The sequence below is a fragment of the Bombina bombina genome, chromosome 6, assembly GCF_027579735.1.
Source record: "Bombina bombina isolate aBomBom1 chromosome 6, aBomBom1.pri, whole genome shotgun sequence".
In the NCBI taxonomy this organism is placed as follows: domain Eukaryota; kingdom Metazoa; phylum Chordata; class Amphibia; order Anura; family Bombinatoridae; genus Bombina; species Bombina bombina.
Window position 1 is genome coordinate 475,300,427 of NC_069504.1, and position 16,066 is coordinate 475,316,492.

At 41.2% G+C, this 16,066-nt stretch overlaps 1 protein-coding gene across 3 annotated transcripts in view; it reads right to left on the reverse strand.

Moving 5' to 3' along the window:
- IREB2 (iron responsive element binding protein 2) overlaps window positions 1-16,066 on the reverse strand; it is a gene marked incomplete in the record, with an annotated part of 432,524 nt that overhangs the window by 354,059 nt on the left and 62,399 nt on the right. For all 3 annotated transcript variants that reach the window (XM_053717273.1, XM_053717272.1, XM_053717271.1), the window contains 1 exon segment: window positions 2,132-2,269. In XM_053717273.1, coding sequence (XP_053573248.1) covers window positions 2,132-2,256 — 125 coding nt within the window.

Sequence of the window (16,066 nt, forward strand, 5' to 3'; positions counted from 1 at the left end):
ATGGCCCCTTGAGATTGGTGTGAGGGTATGTCAGAACAGTTATCAGCGTCCTCTTGCTCTTCAGTGTTTAAAACAGAGCAATCGCGCTTTCTCTGATAAGTAGGCATTTTGGATAAAAGATTTGCTATGGAGTTATCCATTACAGCCGTTAATTGTTGCATGGTAATAAGTATTGGCGCACTAGATGTACTAGGGGCCTCCTGTGTGGGCATAACTGGTGTAGACACAGTAGGGGATGATGTAGTATCATGTTTACTCCCCTCATTTGAGGAATCATATAGAACATAGCTTATCTGATGGTACAGACATGTTAAACAGGCTTAAACTTGTCAACAAAGCACAAAAAACGTTTTAAAATAAAACCGTTACTGTCACTTTAAATTTCAAACTGAAAACACTTTATTACTGAATATGTGAAAAAGTATGAAGGAATTGTTCAAAATTCACCAAAATTTCACCACAGTGTCTTAAAGCATTAAAAGTATTGCACACCAAATTTCAGAGCTTTAACCCTTAAATTAACGGAACCGGAGCCGTTTTCAAATGTAACCCCTATACAGTCCCAGCTATATGCTTTGCTAAGACCCAACCAAGCCCAGAGGGGAATACGATACCAAATGACGCCTTCTAGAAGCTTTTTTAGTGATTCTTAGATCCTCACACATGCATCTGCATGCCTTGCTCTCCAGAAAAACAACTGCGCAGTAATGGCGCGAAAATGAGGCTCAGTCTATAACTAGAAAGGCCCCCAGACTAAAAAAGGTGTCCAACACAGTGCCTGCCATTTTTTAAACGTTCCCCAAGATTATAATGCCAATTATTAGCTAGAATCTGCATAATATGCCCCAATAAAGCAATCGTTTTAGCCCATAAAAATGTCTACCAGTTTTTAAGCCCTTTTTTAAGCCCTTTATTCTTTTATATTTGACTAAGAAAATGGCTTACCGGTCCCCATGAGGGGAAATGACAGCCATCCAGCATTACATGGTCTTGTTAGAAATATGGCTAGTCATACCTTAAGCAGAAAGGTCTGCTAACTGTTTCCCCCAACTGAAGTTACTTCATCTCAACAGTCCTGTGTGGAAACAGCAATCGATTTTAGTTACTGTCTGCTAAAATCATCTTCCTCTTACAAACAGAAATCTTCATCCTTTTCTGTTTCAGAGTAAATAGTACATACCAGCACTATTTTAAAATAACAAACACTTGATAGAAGAATAAAAACTACATTTAAACACCAAAAAACTCTTAACCATCTCCGTGGAGATGTTGCCTGTGCAACGGCAAAGAGAATGACTGGGGTGGGCGGAGCCTAGGAGGGATCATGTGACCAGCTTTGCTGGGACTCTTTGCCATTTCCTGTTGGGGAAGAGAATATCCCACAAGTAAGGATGACGCCGTGGACCGGACACACCAATGTTGGAGAAAAGGGACTTACTTTCAAAATGTAAGCGGTAATATGTAGAGTTTTATGTCCCTGGGACCTGACTGTTAATTTTCTGGCTTCAATTTTTGTTCAATTATACCAGATCTATGTTAAAGGGATAGGAAAGTCAAAATTAAACTTGCATGATTCAGATAGAGCATGTAATTCTAAGATACTTTTAAATTGATTTCTATTTTCAAATGTGCTTCTTTCTCTTGGTATCCCCTGTTGAAAAAGAACACGCACATATCCTACACTAGTGGGTGCTAGCTGCCGTTTGGTGCCTGCACACATTTGTCTTTTGTAATTGGCTAACTAGATGTGTTCAGCTAGCTGTCATTAGTGCAAAGCTGTTCCTTCAAAGGATAACAAGATAATGAAGCAAATTTGTATGTTCTATCCAAATCATGAAAGAAAATTTTGGGGTTTCCTGTCCCTTTAATGTGAAGACTGTAAAATAAGCCAGGATAAGCAGATAGGACTATTAGAATGGGGATTTAGTTCCTGATGTTAATGTAAATATTGCTGTAAGAATGTGCAAGGGGAAGGAAATCAGTTTAGAGAAACAAAAGAAACTAAATTAGACAACAGAACAAAAAGCTTGAGGATGATGATATTTCAATTGATATTCTAAGGCTTTAATCCAGACCATGGTATTTCAGATCTACTTACTACATCTATATAGTGCAAAATATATCTTAATACCATTTACTGAAATCCAGTTGCAGCGTATGATCTGTAATAAGGTCTGTGGGGCATGCCGGGTTTACTTGTTTAGGATCTTTTCCAATTTTTTTGACTGCATCTCTCATTGCTGCAAAATCCACCATTGCAGGAATGCCCCTAAAAGAAAGTGATACGTGAACAACATGTCATCGAGAATAATATCACAACATATGAAGACTGGTATTTTCACATATCAGAATGATAAAATGAAAAAAAAAAAAAGTAAATGCATTAGCTGAAAACATTACATCAAATTAAACTACATTAAATTGATGGTAGAGAAAAGAATGGAAGAATGGTAACATGCTTAAAGGGAACCACGACACCTGCTTGACATGTTCTAAACTAACTTTTTCTAATTGTGCAAAATAAACTAACAATTCTATAGGCAGTCTTCATCTTACTGCATTCTGTTGTAGATAAAAGCTTTATCATTTAAACGTAAAGTATTCTGCCATATTGCAAAGTTGGTACCACAACAGTGGGTCACGTGACGCACACGGCACCTTCTATTTCTAAAGGAAGCATATTGAGCCCTGCAGTGTCTAAAAAGAACTACTTCAGGCACTATTATGTTTAAAAATAGCACCAGCAGGGAAGGAAGTTGGAGGGGGAGGAGAGGGAGGCACAGGGGGAAGAAAGAAAGCAAACATTATGCATATAAAATTGTAACAAGACGTTTGCATTCATCTACATTACATATTTACTCTGGAGCCTTTCTTCCCCCTGTGCATTCTCCCCCCCCCCCCCTGCATTCCTCTCCTCCCCCCTCCCACTTCCTTCCCTGCTCTTGCTATTTTTTTTATAAGCATAACAGTGCCTGAAGCCATTCTTCTTAGACACTGCAGGGCTCAATCTGCTTCCTTTAGAAATAGAAGGTGCTGTGTGCGTCACGTGACCCACTGTTGTCGAACGTGCGTAACAATATGGCAGCAAACATTGCAGGTAATAGCCTGCAGAGCAATGTTTAAATGATAAAGCTTTTATCTACAATAGAATGCAGTAAGATGAAGACTGCATACAGAATTGTAGTCACTTTATTTTGCATAATAAGAAAAAGTTGGTTTAAAATATTTAAAGCAGGTGTTGTGGTTCTCTTTAAGGTGTACATGACAAATCTTAGTAAATATCAGACAACATGAAATTGAGAGCGAGTGTGGATATCAGAAGTCACACTACCTCAAAAAACAGAGGCACACAGAAGATATTTGGCAAAATAAGCGAATACACAACTGAATGCTCAAGCCACCAGCTTAAAAGGGAAATAATGCTGCTTTTTAAACAAAAAGCAGCAAAACTACCAAAAAACTAAATTTATGCTTACTTGATAAATTTATTTATTTCTTCACACAGTGAGTCCACGGGATCATCAATTACTGTTGGGAATATCACTCCTGGCCAGCAGCAGGAGGCAAAGAGCACCACAGCAAAGCTGTTCAATATCACCTCGCTTCCCTCTAACCCTAGTCATTAGACAGAAGGAAAAAGGAGAGAAAGGAAATAACGAGGTGCAGAGGTGCCTGAGATTTAAATACAAAAACTGTGAGAAAACAGGGAGGGCTGTGGACCCACCGTGTCAAGAAAGAAATACATTTATCAGGTAATCAAAAATTTTGTTTTCTTTCTTATGACACAGTGAGTCCACGGGATCATCAATTACTGTTGGGAATCAATACCCAAGCTAGAGGACACAGATGATAAGGGAGGGACATGCCAGGTAACCTAAACAAAAGGCATCACTGCTTGAAGAACCTTTCTCCCAAAAGAAACCTCAGTTGAGACAAAAATGTAAAAATGTATAGAATTTTAGAAAAATGTGCAAAGAAGACCAAGTCGCAGCCTTACAGATCTGTTCTACAAGGCCTCATTCTTGAAGGCCCAAGAGGAAGACACCGCCCTGTTGGAATGAGCTGTAATCCTCTCAGGAGGCTGCTGTCCAGCAGTCTCATAAGCCAAACGAATAATGATTCTCAACTAGAGGAGAAAGAAGTGGCAGAAGCTTTTGACCCTTAAGTACCAGAAAGGCAAACAAACAAGGCAGAGGACTGACTTCGTCCTTAGCAGCATGCAACTAGAACTTAAGAGCACACACACACACACACAACGCTTAAGAAGTGAAACAAACATTCTAAAAGTATATTAATATAACTGTGTTGGTTGTGCAACACTGGGGAATGTGTAATAAAGGTTTTATCTTTCTTTTTAAACAACAAAAATTCTGGTGTTGACTGTCCCTTTAATATTTATGGAATGCATAGACTCCAACGGAGCCTGTTGTAAAAACCTCAAGAACAAGGTTAAGAGGCCTATCAAGCAGTCAACTTTCTTGCATTCGACGGCACCAATACGCTCGCCTAACATTGCCGCAGCGGACCTGAATACGCTCTCCATATTTATTTAAAAAGCCGGCAAAAAGCCGCACATCAAGTACGGGGCGATGAGCAGTGGACTGTTGTTAACTAGCAGTCATCGATCTCGCTGCTATTCGGCTTTTTATCAACTTTATTTATACCCTGTCACTAAACACCGCCACTATACTAAAATGTTTAACCCCTATCCCGCCGCTCCCGGACCCCACTGCATCTAAATAAAATTATTAACCCCTAAACCCCTGGCCTCCCACATCACTACCACTTACTAAACCTATTAACCCCTAAACCGCCAGCCCCCCACATCGCCATAAACTAAATTAAAGGGACACTGAACCCAATTTTTTTCTTTTGTGATTCAGATAGAGCATGCAATTTTAAGCAACTTTCTAATTTACTCCTATTAACAATTTTTCTTCGTTATCTTGCTATCTTTATTTGAAAAAGGCATCTAAGCTTTTTTTATTAGTTAAGAACTCTGAACGGCACTTTTTTATTGGTTGATGAATTTATCCACCAATCAGCAAGAACAACCCAGGTTGTTCACCAAAAATGGGCCGGCATCTAAACTTACATTCTTGCATTTCAAATAAAGATACCAAGAGAATGAAGACAATGTGATAATAGGAGTAAATTAGAAAGTTGCTTAAAATGTCATGCTCTATCTGAATCACGAAAGAAAAAATTTTGGGTTCAGTGTCCCTTTAAGCTATTAACCCCTTAACCTAACAACCTGCTAACTTTACATTAAAATTTCAACATCCTTATCTTATAATAAATTAAACTTACCTTTAGAATTAAATTAAACTATATTAAACTATTAATTACATTAAACTACCAATTAAATTAACTATATAACATATTTAAAAACCTAACCCTACTCAAATTATTTAAATCTACAATTGAAAATTACTAAATTACAAAAACACTAAGTTACAAAAAATAAAAAAACAGTATCGAAAATAAAAAAGAATTACACCTAATCTAATAGCCCTATCAAAATAAAAAAGCCCCCCCAAAATAAAAAAAAACCCTAGCCTACAATAAACTACCAATGTCCCTTAAAAGGGAATTTGCAGGGCATTGCCCCAAAGAAATCAGCTCTTTTACCTGTAAAATAAAAATACCCCCCCCAATAGTAAAACCCACCACCCACACAACCAACCCCCCCAAATAAAAACACTATCTAAAGAAACCTAAGCTCCCCGTTGCCCTGAAAAGGACAATTGTATGGACATTGCCCTTAAAATGGCATTTAGCTCTTTTACTGCCCAGACCCTACTCTAAAAATAAAACCCACCCAAAAAACCCTTAAATAAACCTAACACTAACCCCCGACAATCCACTTACAGTTTTTGTAGTTCCACTTGAAGGATCCATCCAGCCCGCCTCTTCTATCTTCATCCATCCGACAAGGAACGGGTCCATCCTGAAGACACCCGGCGCGGAGCGGGTCCATCCTGAAGACATCCGACGAGGAGCTCCTCTTTAATATGGTCTCCGCCGTAAACTGGATCTTCAATGCAAGTGACGTCATCCAAGATGGCATCCCTTGCATTCCTATTAGCTGAAAGGTTCCAATCAGCCAATAGGATTAGAGCCGCTAAATTCCTATTGGCTGTTCCAATTGATAACTTTGAAAACGTGTCAAATAGTGCCGAATGTGTATTCGGAACATCTGTAATGACGTAAGCATCGATCTGTGTCTGATTGAGACCGGCGGATCATATGTTACGTCACAGATTTCAACTTTTGCCGGTTTGTAGGCTTTGATAACTAGGTCGGTTCAAGCTCGCCACAATTACGCTGCGGAATTCCAGCGTATTTCAGGTTGACGGCTTGATAAATATCCCCCTAAGACTCGAAGGTGGAGCAACCGATTTAAATACAGGCCTGATACTGACCAGGGCTTGACAAAAAAAAATAAAAAAAAATATTACCCATCTGGTACAACCGCCAGACAAGTGTAACGAGAAGCAATGCAGAATCTGACTCTGCCAAACACCGACAACCCTTCTCCAGACCTACCTGGAGAAAAGAGAAATCCTGCCATTATCTTCCAAGACTGGTCCCTGGATTCCCACCAATAAGGAATTTGCGCCAAATCTTATGGGAAAAATCTTTAGTAACAGGTTTGTCCGCCTGATCAAGGTGACAAAGACCACTGCAGAAAAATCACGCATAGACAAAACTAAGCGTATAGAACACTAAACAGAGTATTAGAGAAAACAAGTTTGTATGAAGGAAGGACCCTGAACAGAATGTCCTTTCTCAACAACAACCTGCAAGGAGAAGATAATACAACTCCACAATGCTGCATTCTAAGGCGCTAGACATACTATCAACTGATCCGACTCCAGTACCCCCTTAGTTAAGGGTTAATCTGGAGAGACCTCCAGAAAGAGAGCCCGGAGAAAGATTGACTTTTCAAGAAGACCGCTCCCAGAATGCACTCCTGGAATGAATTGCAGGTAAATATCAATTGTGAGCGTCAGCCCACTGACTAGCTAAAGAACTCCAGGTACCTCCCAGGTGGTTGGTTCAAACCACTGAGGAGATTTAGGCCAACTAGAACCTGATAAACCGGGCTAAGGCCACTGATCAACAGAACATCGCATATTGGTCTCAACTCCCAATAGGGAAAAGAGACTCCTCCCAAATCCATTTCCCTAGCCCAACCGGCTGGCGACCGTGCGCACCATCACCCAGGAAGGACTCCAGAGTCAGAACTACGATTCTCCTGAGAAAACCTGTGTTCCAAGACAGACTCACCTGAACTCTGTACTACAAATCGAGTATACATAACAGCAGAACTCTCAGATGGACACGAGTAAGGGACGACGTCCAACCAGAGACCATCAAACAAATTACCTCCATACCTTAAGCCACTGAAGGCCTAATAGAAATGTAGGGGAAGGCAAGATGGAAATTCCTTTATATTCTGATGCCTTGTCAGAAAAAAGATTAGAGATACGAAAACTATCATGGTCCCTAAGAACAACTACCCCTATCATTGGAACAAGGGAACTCATCTTTATATGAATGAGAGCTTGCTTGTTGAAAGGACTGCGTCTGAACCAATATATTTTGCCCCGGAAGGGCGCCAAACTGAAAGTGTTTGACAGAAGGGAAAAGCTCAGCAGCTTAAAGATGCGCGTCCTCCAGATCTATGATCATCATGAACTGACCCTCCTAGATCAAAAGGAAGATTTGAATCACAGACTTCTATATGAAGGATGGTACTCTGAGAAGAAAAAAAAAAAAAAAAAAAAAAAAAAAAAAAAACTTAGTTGAGACACTTAAAAGGTCCAACTCTGGCGAAAAAAAAACCCACTTTTCCGGAAACCACTAACAGGATGAATAGAATCCTAGATCCTGTTGTCTTACACGAAACTGGACTATCACTTCCAGAGAAAAAGATAAAAAAAAAACAATTAAATCGCCTCTCTGTTATCTGGTCCGCAGATAAAACAGAGATGGAATCTTCGCCTGAGAGTAATGGTCTGTTTCTAGGTAGCAACCCTGGGGCAGCAAGTCCGCAGCCAAACTGGGACATCTCGTACCCATCTATGAAGAAAATCAGCCTCCCAATAGATCCTGTATTGGAGGCGAACCCTACACAAGATAGACTAAGCTGCAGGATACTATCTGACATCCTTCGGGTGGTTGGAAACAACCCTCAATATCAAAAATATACCTCTAAGATCAGGATCAAACAAGGTTTTTAACCTTGTAAGAAGCACCAGAAGGAAAAACTAAGTATTTGTAAAAAAACAAGTGCCTTGTGTGAGGTCTACTCACAGCCTTCAGATTAAGAAACTGACTCAAAACAACGCCCCGCAGGCTAGCACAGGGAAACCAGAAACTTAGCCCCTGGCTTAATGACCGGTAAGGAAACATCAGAATAAACAATTAAAGTTAGGATCTTTAATTCTGTTCTGGTTCTCTTTCAAAGGGAACTCTATGCCACAGAGGTAATACAAACCTCCATATAAGTCCTTAGGCTTGATCCTAAAAAGAGCAGCTATCTTCTATAGGCATCAAAATTCTCTAGCCAGAGTAGAAAAAGGCCTCTTCTACTAAAAGTCACCGTGCACCATGATATTTAATGGAGACAGCAACAGGACAAATCTTCTTTAAACCATGACTTCTCCCATTCCTGAATAAAAACTCCAAGCACGGACTGGAACAGGAAATACTTCCACAGAGAAAAAGCATCAAGCAACTATGAAATTGACGAAATTCCGTGGGGTTATCACTTCAGCAGCAGATAAAGGAATTATACTGTCCAAATCTGAGATTCCACCTTCAGAGGCTACCAAAGTATCGTAATCATATCCATGAGGAAAGGCAACCTGTGTAACAACAAGCAGACAGAAACCCTACTATCTGAATCTCTTATTTTCCTCTTGCGATATCCCTTATTAAAAAGGAAAAGCAGATAACGTCCCAGGAATCGCAGAAGATACCTGGGCATAACTTTCTGCAAGCAATTAACTCCTCTAGAAGATTGAGAGGAACCGCAGGCACTGAATGTGACGCCATAGAGGCTAGGGACGTTACAGGAAAAAGCTGTGGCACTGCCTAAACAGCATCATCCTGGGAGACGAAGGGCTCAGAGGTAAACTCTCTCTATCAAGAGATAAGTGAAAATATGACAGAAAAATTATCGTATATAGTTTGCCATATCAAATAAAGAGCAAACCAACAATACACATACACTACTTGTGCCTTACTGTAGGTAAGCTAGCATGTAAAAAGCTATAGAGTTCTTTACTAAAAGAACATAATGCAAGGATAGAACTATTTAAAAATTATGAAAAGATAAGCTGACCCTCATTATACAAAAACATATCCTGCTTTAGCAAATCAAGCCGCACAGAATTACATAAAAAAATGTTTTTTTGCGTCTAGCATACCATCATGAGTCAGATCCTGCCCTGATATAGTAAAAAACATATACCTTGTTTTATTATGAAATGAAACTGTCACTTTAAATCTTGAAAGTTGGTAAAATTCAACAGGAGAGATAAGATACACATACACTGATTGTTATCTTATAGAGAGGGCTAAAAATTTAAATATATCTTTATTTAAAGAATGATTTCAATATAAGAGACTAAATGTTTCCAACCGTTGTCCCAGGAGCCTGAAAATGATTAATTAACTGAAATACAAGGCACATCGCTGTCAGACATGAAAACTGCTTTCCCGGTCTGCAGACATCCCTAAACAGCATCCTCTTATTAAGGGGACATAAACCAGATAATAAGCGCCGCTCCGTCCCCATGTCTGAAGGCGAAGCGGAGAGAACCCCAATGAACGAAGACGCCAAGAAATGCAGCAGCTCCGCTTTGGAGAGGAAGGAGGCAGGAACTAAAACTTTGGCAAGGAAATGAAGCGTGCACTAAATCTCGCACTTCATTCAGCCGGCAGCTTTAAAGAAAAAAACCTCAGTTTAGTAACAGCAGCATAATAATAAATTAGCTACCTAATAATCCCTAACTTCTCCCCCATAACTAAGGCATAATGTAGGGGAAGCGCTCCAATCCGTTCCCATGTCTGATAAGAGTAAGGGTCTGAGAGGCCGACTCCTCCAATGAGATGCAGTCCTTTGCTGTGCTGCATAATAAATCTCTGATTGTAAATTGAGCCAAAATAAAAGGTTAACTTAACGCCTTCATTTCTGTGAAGGAGTTCAACCTTAAGTCTCTAAATCACATATAGTGCCTGCCCCTGCCATAAAACATCCTGACTAGGATGCAAAGTCCCATATAAAATACAGAGGGTTATCAACCCCTTCAGTGCCAGCCTCCACCCAGAAGACCAAAAGGCACTTACCTGTATATCCAGCTGTCCGGCAGGAGGACAGATCACCCGGCATGAGAGGATGCTGCTCCTCACAGAGACCTGTGAAACAAAGAAAGACAGAGTAAACCTACTCAGGCTTTCTATACCAGGGCAGCAACATGTTAGAAAAACTCAGAAAGGCCCACCTCACAAGTTCCTAACTGCTTTAAAGCCACCACTGCCCTACTGAAGAGGCTAACGTGGAGTACGGCTAGACCCAACCCGTGATGGAAGCTCAGGGCAAGCCTGCCCTGACTTCAAAACAAGAAATCTTGATAGAAGAATCTTATAATCAGACACCTAATTACTTCACCTCCTCCTTGCACAAGAGGCAAAGATAATGACTGGGGTTTGTGGGAAGGGAAGTGATACTTAACAGCTTTGCTGTGGTGCTCTTTGCCTCCTCCTGCTGGCCAGGAGTGATATTCTCAACATGTCATAAGAAACAAACACTTTTTAAATTCATGTTTTGTGTGTACATGTATAATTAGAAATAGATAAAAAAAATCATGTTTTTTTTATTTAAAAAGGGACATAAAACCCAATTATTTTCTTTCATAATTCAGATAGAACATACAATTTTAATCAACTTTCCAATTTACTTCTGTTGTTATAAAATTCTTTGTTTTCTTGTTATCCTTTATAGAAAAACAGTAAAGTAAGCTAATGAGTGTGCACGTGTCTGCAGCTCTATATGGCAGCAGTTTTGCAACACTGCTATACACATTAGCATGAGCACTAGATGGCAGCACTATTTCCTGTCATGTAGTGTTTCAGGCATGTGCACACTACCTACCTAGGTATCCCTTCAACAAATAATAACATGAGAACAAAGCATATTTAATAATAGAAGTAAAATGGAAAGTTTTTATAAATTGTATCCTCTATCTAAATAATGAAATAATTTTTTGGGGTTTAATGTCCCTTTAAATAGGATTTTATAAAATAAAATACTTTGAGGATCTATCTAAAGATAGCCTTCTATTTAAGATACATTATAATCCAAAAGGTTATTCATCCAGAAAACATAATTTATGCTTACCTGATAAATTTATTTCTCTTGTAGTGTATCCAGTCCACGGATCATCCATTACTTATGGGATATTCTCCTTCCCAACAGGAAGTTGCAAGAGTTCACCCACAGCAGAGCTGCTATATAGCTCCTCCCCTAACTGCCATATCCAGTCATTCGACCGAAAACATGCACAGAAAGGAAAAACCATAGGGTGCAGTGGTGACTGTAGTTTAAATGAAAAAATTACCTGCCTTAAAATGACAGGGCGGGCCGTGGACTGGATACACTACAAGAGAAATAAATTTATCAGGTAAGCATAAATTATTTTTTCTCTTGTTAAGTGTATCCAGTCCACGGATCATCCATTACTTATGGGATACCAATACCAAAGCTAAAGTACACGGATGATGGGAGAGACAAGGCAGGTACTTAAACGGAAGTTACCACTGCCTGTAAAAAACCCTTTCTCCCAAAAATAGCCTCCGAAAAAGCAAAGTATCAAATTTGTTAAATTTGAAAATGATGAAGCGCAGACCAAGACTCCGTCTTGTAAATCTGTTCAACAGAAGGCTCATTTTAAAAAGGCCCAAGTGAAAACCACAGCTCTAGTAGAATGAGCTGTAATCCCTTCAAGAGGCTGCTGTCCAGCAGTCTCATAAGCTAAATGAATTATGCTCTTTAACCAAAACGACAGAGAGGTTGCTGAAGTCTTTTGATCTCTCCTCTGTCCAGCATAGACAACAAACAAGGTGAATGTTTGATGAAAATCTGTAGTAGCTTGTAAGTAAAACTTTAAAGCACTGTGACAGACCCTTCTGTCAGGACTGAAGGAGTTAATTGTGTTTAGCTAAGAAACTAATTTCTAAAGACAGGTTTTCTGGCCTCAGCTATTGTGTGCTATAATTACATTTAAGTAATAAACAGGCCATTGTTTAATCACCCTCAGAGAGCAGACGCTAGGTGATAAGACAAGCCAAATGTGTTTAAGTTTTTATCTGCCTAAGTAAAGTATTTAAGTAATGTAATTCTACTGTTTCATAAAAGGGCGTCTTCCCCTTTTTATCTAAATGTACAAGAGTCTTTCAACCCCCCCATCTGGGGTCAAACCTGTATAAATACTAGGCATCTAGCCTTTAATAAATGTCATTCTGTTTTAAACCTGAAACTGGCTGGGTTGTGAATTGCTAATTCCCTATGCAGGACATTGTTCATCTGGTATTAACCCTTGGTACACTGTTGGTACCGTAACATTGGTGGCAAGCGACGGAATGAACCTTATCGCCCAGAAGAGCAACTACACAAGCCAGTAACCTCAGGAAGAGGGGGATTATTACAATACTGACTAAGATGGAAAGAGTACCAGGAACAGAAGGAACCAATGGGCCCAGCATAGCAGACAGAACCCCTGAAGAAGCAAGCTTTGATCGGGCGGTTAAAATAAGACTGGCATATTATGGCCCCAACCCATCTGCGGAAATTATCGACCGGGTCATAGCAGCTGTGGAGGCCAACCTACTTCGCCAAAGCGGCGCTGCAGCAAACCCAGTGGAAAAGAGAAAAGTAAATTTTGCAGCTTTTAAAAACTTCTTGGAAACAGAAGGAGAGATTGATGGGTACCTTGCGGATTTTGAGAGGCAATGTGCACTACACAAGGTACCCGCAGAGGACTGGGTCACGATATTATCCGGAAAATTATCCGGCCGGGCCAGTGAGGCTTTTCGGGCCATTCCAGATGAGGAAGTCGGGGATTATAATACTGTAAAAGAGGCTCTGCTCTCCAGGTATGCGGTTACACCGGAGGCATACCGGAGGCGGTTCAGAGACACTGTTAAATTAGCTGGAGATTCCTACCTTGAGTGGGCATGTAAGGTGCACCGCACAGCAGCTCACTGGATAGCGGGGTGCCAAGCCGTATCTGGGGAAGAGGTGCTGCAGCTATTCCTGTTGGAACATTGCTTCGACAAGTTACCCGCAGGAGTTCGAGAGTGGGTTCGGGACCGTAAACCCTCCACCCTGCATGAAGCGGCTCGCTTGGCAGATGAGTATACGGATGCCCGCAAACTGGACACTGCTACCACTAAGCCCCCTGCTAGAGTGGAGTACAGACCCCCAGTCACCCCAGCAGCTGCCAGTTACCAACCCCCGGCGCACCGCTATACCACACGGCATCTGGCCACGAACTACCCTCAGAGAGCCCGGTTCAATTCGCGGGGCTACTCACAACCGATTCGATGCTTTGGATGTAAGCAACTAGGGCACAAAAGACCAGAGTGTCCCCTAAATGCAGCGAACCAAGCACAGTCCTGGAGAAGACCTGCCGGCGGAATCACACGTAACCCTCAGCCTGCGGCCCGCTACGTAGAGGCGCAAGAATGCTGGAGCATCCTACATGAGGCAGACCTTGTGCAAGCTGCCAACCGGAATAACCGGCAACTGGTTAAAGTGAATGGGGAGAAGGTCAGTGGTCTACGGGATACTGGTGCTACCATGACCTTGCTTCAAAAGAACTTGGTGTCTGAGAAACAGTACACTGGAGACACTGTGGCTGTGAGGGTAGCAGGGGGCGATGTGTTCAGCCTACCTGTTGCCAGGGTACATTTGGATTGGGGAGTGGGCGCTAGACCTGTGAATGTGGGGGTCAAGAAGGACTTACCTGCTGATGTTCTTCTTGGAAATGACTTGGCTCCCCTTGTTTCTGCCTATGCTCCCATGGGTCCCGCTGATGTTAACCCTGTGACTACCCGTGCTCAGATCCGTGCAGCAGAGACTGACCCCCCTGCTGCTAAGCCCCAGGACGCTGAGCTCAGTAAATCTCTATCCGCTATTGATACGTGGAAGTCCCGTTACAATGCGCTGATGAAGGAGAAGAGGAGCGCAGAGGAAAAAGCACGTTTAGAACGTGAATCTCTGCTAGACAAGCTGCACCGACAGACTGCAGAAAACACCAGCTTGAGAGTGGGACATGAAACATTAAAGACAAACTTAGCGACACTTGAGGAGAAGATGACGCTGGCTCATAGTGAGGTGCTGCAACTCAAGGGCACCCTATGTCAGTATGAAGGGATTGTGGATACCTATAAAGAGCAGGTACAGAAAACTCGTAAAGAAGCTGATGGGATTTAGTCTGGGCACTGAGGAAGTTGAACCCTTCTTTGTATGGACAGGAATTCTCTCTCATAACGGGAATACAGATGGATTGTCCTGGCAAACTGACATGCCTACCACCTCCTAGTCCGGTCATCCCCAGGTTGACCCGCCAAAGGGTCAAGCCGGGTCTGCCTGAGTGTTCCACAAGGGGGGAGATATGTGACAGACCCTTCTGTCAGGACTGAAGGAGTTAATTGTGTTTAGCTAAGAAACTAATTTCTAAAGACAGGTTTTCTGGCCTCAGCTATTGTGTGCTATAATTACATTTAAGTAATAAACAGGCCATTGTTTAATCACCCTCAGAGAGCAGACGCTAGGTGATAAGACAAGCCAAATGTGTTTAAGTTTTTATCTGCCTAAGTAAAGTATTTAAGTAATGTAATTCTACTGTTTCATAAAAGGGCGTCTTCCCCTTTTTATCTAAATGTACAAGAGTCTTTCAACCCCCCCATCTGGGGTCAAACCTGTATAAATACTAGGCATCTAGCCTTTAATAAATGTCATTCTGTTTTAAACCTGAAACTGGCTGGGTTGTGAATTGCTGATTCCCTATGCAGGACATTGTTCATCTGGTATTAACCCTTGGTACACTGTTGGTACCGTAACAAGCACGAACCACGTCCAAATTGTGTAATAGACGTTCCTTCTTTGAAGAAGGATTAGGATACAAGAATGGAACAACAATCCCTTGAGTGATATTGTTGTTAGATACCACCTTAGGTAAAAACCCAGGTTGGTACGCAGGACTACCTTATCCGTACGGAGGACCAGATAAGGAAAATCACATTGTAACGCAGATAACTCGGAGACTATACGAGCCGAGGAAATAGCTACCAAAAAGAAACTTTCCAAGATAAAAGTTTGATATCTATGGAATGAAAAAGGTTCAAACGGAACTCCTTGAAGAACCTTAAGAACCAGGTTTAAGCTCCATGGCGGAGCAACAGTTTTAAACACAGGCTTGGTTCTAATCAAAGCCTGACCAAATGCCTGAACGTCTAGAATACCTGCCAGACGCTTGTGCCAAAAAAAAAAAAAAAAAATTAGAGTAAAAATCTGTCCCTTTAAAGAACTAGCTGACAACCCTTTTCTAAAAATCATCTTGGAGAAAAGATAATATCCTGGGAATCAAGACTTTACTCCATGAGTAACCCTTGGATTCATAACAATAAGATATTTACATCATATCTATGTTAAATTTTCCTAGAGACAGGCTTTCATGCCTATATTAAGGTATCAATGACTGACTCGGAGAAGCCATGCTTTGATAACATCAAGCGTTCAGCCTCCAGGCAGTCCATCTCAGATTAGTTATATTTAGATGGTTGAAAGGACCTGAGGTAGAGGGACCTGTCTAAGAAGCAGAGACCGTGGTGGAAAGGATGACATGTCCACCAGATCTGCATACCAGGTCCTGCGTGTCCACGCAGGCGCTGTCAAAAACACCAAGCACTCTCCTGCTTGATCTTGTGCAAACACCTCCGGAGGGAATTCCCACTCCCCCGGATGAAAAGTCTGACGACTTAGAAATCC